The 1,141-nt window shown below is 63.3% G+C and overlaps 1 protein-coding gene across 1 annotated transcript in view; it reads left to right on the forward strand.

Moving 5' to 3' along the window:
• LGI3 (leucine rich repeat LGI family member 3) overlaps positions 1-1,141 on the forward strand; it is a 4,428-nt gene that overhangs the window by 3,032 nt on the left and 255 nt on the right. Inside the window, 4 exon segments of the mRNA XM_031065217.1 lie at positions 198-362; positions 451-681; positions 720-1,137; positions 1,139-1,141. The exon segment at positions 1,139-1,141 is cut by the window's right edge and continues 255 nt beyond it. Of these exon segments, the coding sequence (XP_030921077.1) occupies positions 198-362; positions 451-681; positions 720-1,137; positions 1,139-1,141 (817 nt within the window).

The following is a 1,141-nucleotide window of genomic DNA, read 5'->3' on the forward strand; positions in this document are numbered from 1 at the left end:
CACCTGTTGCATTCCACAGCAGCAGATAACCATTGTTCACATTTTGTTCCTGAGGCCTCTCAGCTTCTCAGGAGGAAAAATCCTAAGGAAAGGATTTTTCATAAAACGTGCCTGTGACACACCTCCACCTGTCACCTGTCACCTGTCACCTCCCTGCTGGGTGTTCAGATCTTCACTGCCGCCTCTCCCTGCTCCAGATTTCGTGATGCACCAGGTCCTGCCCTTCCAGGCGGTGTCGGCCGAGCCCTTCACCTACGCCAGTGACCTGTACGTGGCCCTGGCGCAGCCCAGCGCCAGCAGCTGCTCCATCCTCAAGTGGGACTACGTGGAGCGCAAACTCCGCGACTTCGACCGCATCCCCGGTGAGGAACCAGGCTGGGGGTCCCCTCCTGGGCTGGGACCCTCTTTGGGGTGGCCCGGCACGGTGTGACTCTGTGGTTCTGCCACCAGCTCACTCGGCGGTGCACTGCAAGCCCATCGTGGCGCAGGAGCAGCTCTACGTGGTGGTGGCGCAGCTCTTTGGTGGCTCCTACATCTACCGCTGGGACACGGCCGTGGACAAGTTCATCAAGATCCAGGACATCGACAGCCAGAAGATCCGCAAGCCCAACGACATTGAGGCCTTCCAGATCGAGGGCGACTGGTACTTCGTCATCGCCGACAGCTCCAAGGCGGGCTCCACCAGCCTCCCCCCCCCCCCCCCCCCAGGGCGCCCCCCCCCAGCCTCTACCGCCTCAACCAGAACGGCTTCTACTCCCACCAAGCCCTGCACGCCTGGCACCGCGACACCGACGTGGAGTACGTGGAGAACGACGGCAAACCCCGGCTGATCATCTCCAGCAGCTCCCAGGCGCCCGTCATCTACCAGTGGAGCCGGGCTCAGAAGCAGTTCGTGCCTCAGGGCGAGGTGGGCGAGATGCTGGACGTGCAGATGGTCAAACACTTCAGGGCCAAGCGGGAGCAGTTCCTGTGCCTCAGCCGCTACATCGGCGACTCCAAGGTGGTGCGCTGGGAAGGGCAGCGCTTCGTGGAGGTGCAGACGCTGCCGTCGCGCGGCTCCATGGTGATGCAGCCCTTCGCCGTGGGCCAGCGGCAGTACCTGGCGCTGGGCAGCGACTTCTCCCTCACCCACGCGTACCTG

This window comes from Geospiza fortis, unplaced genomic scaffold (genome assembly GCF_000277835.1).
Source record: "Geospiza fortis unplaced genomic scaffold, GeoFor_1.0 scaffold594, whole genome shotgun sequence".
NCBI lineage: Eukaryota > Metazoa > Chordata > Aves > Passeriformes > Thraupidae > Geospiza > Geospiza fortis.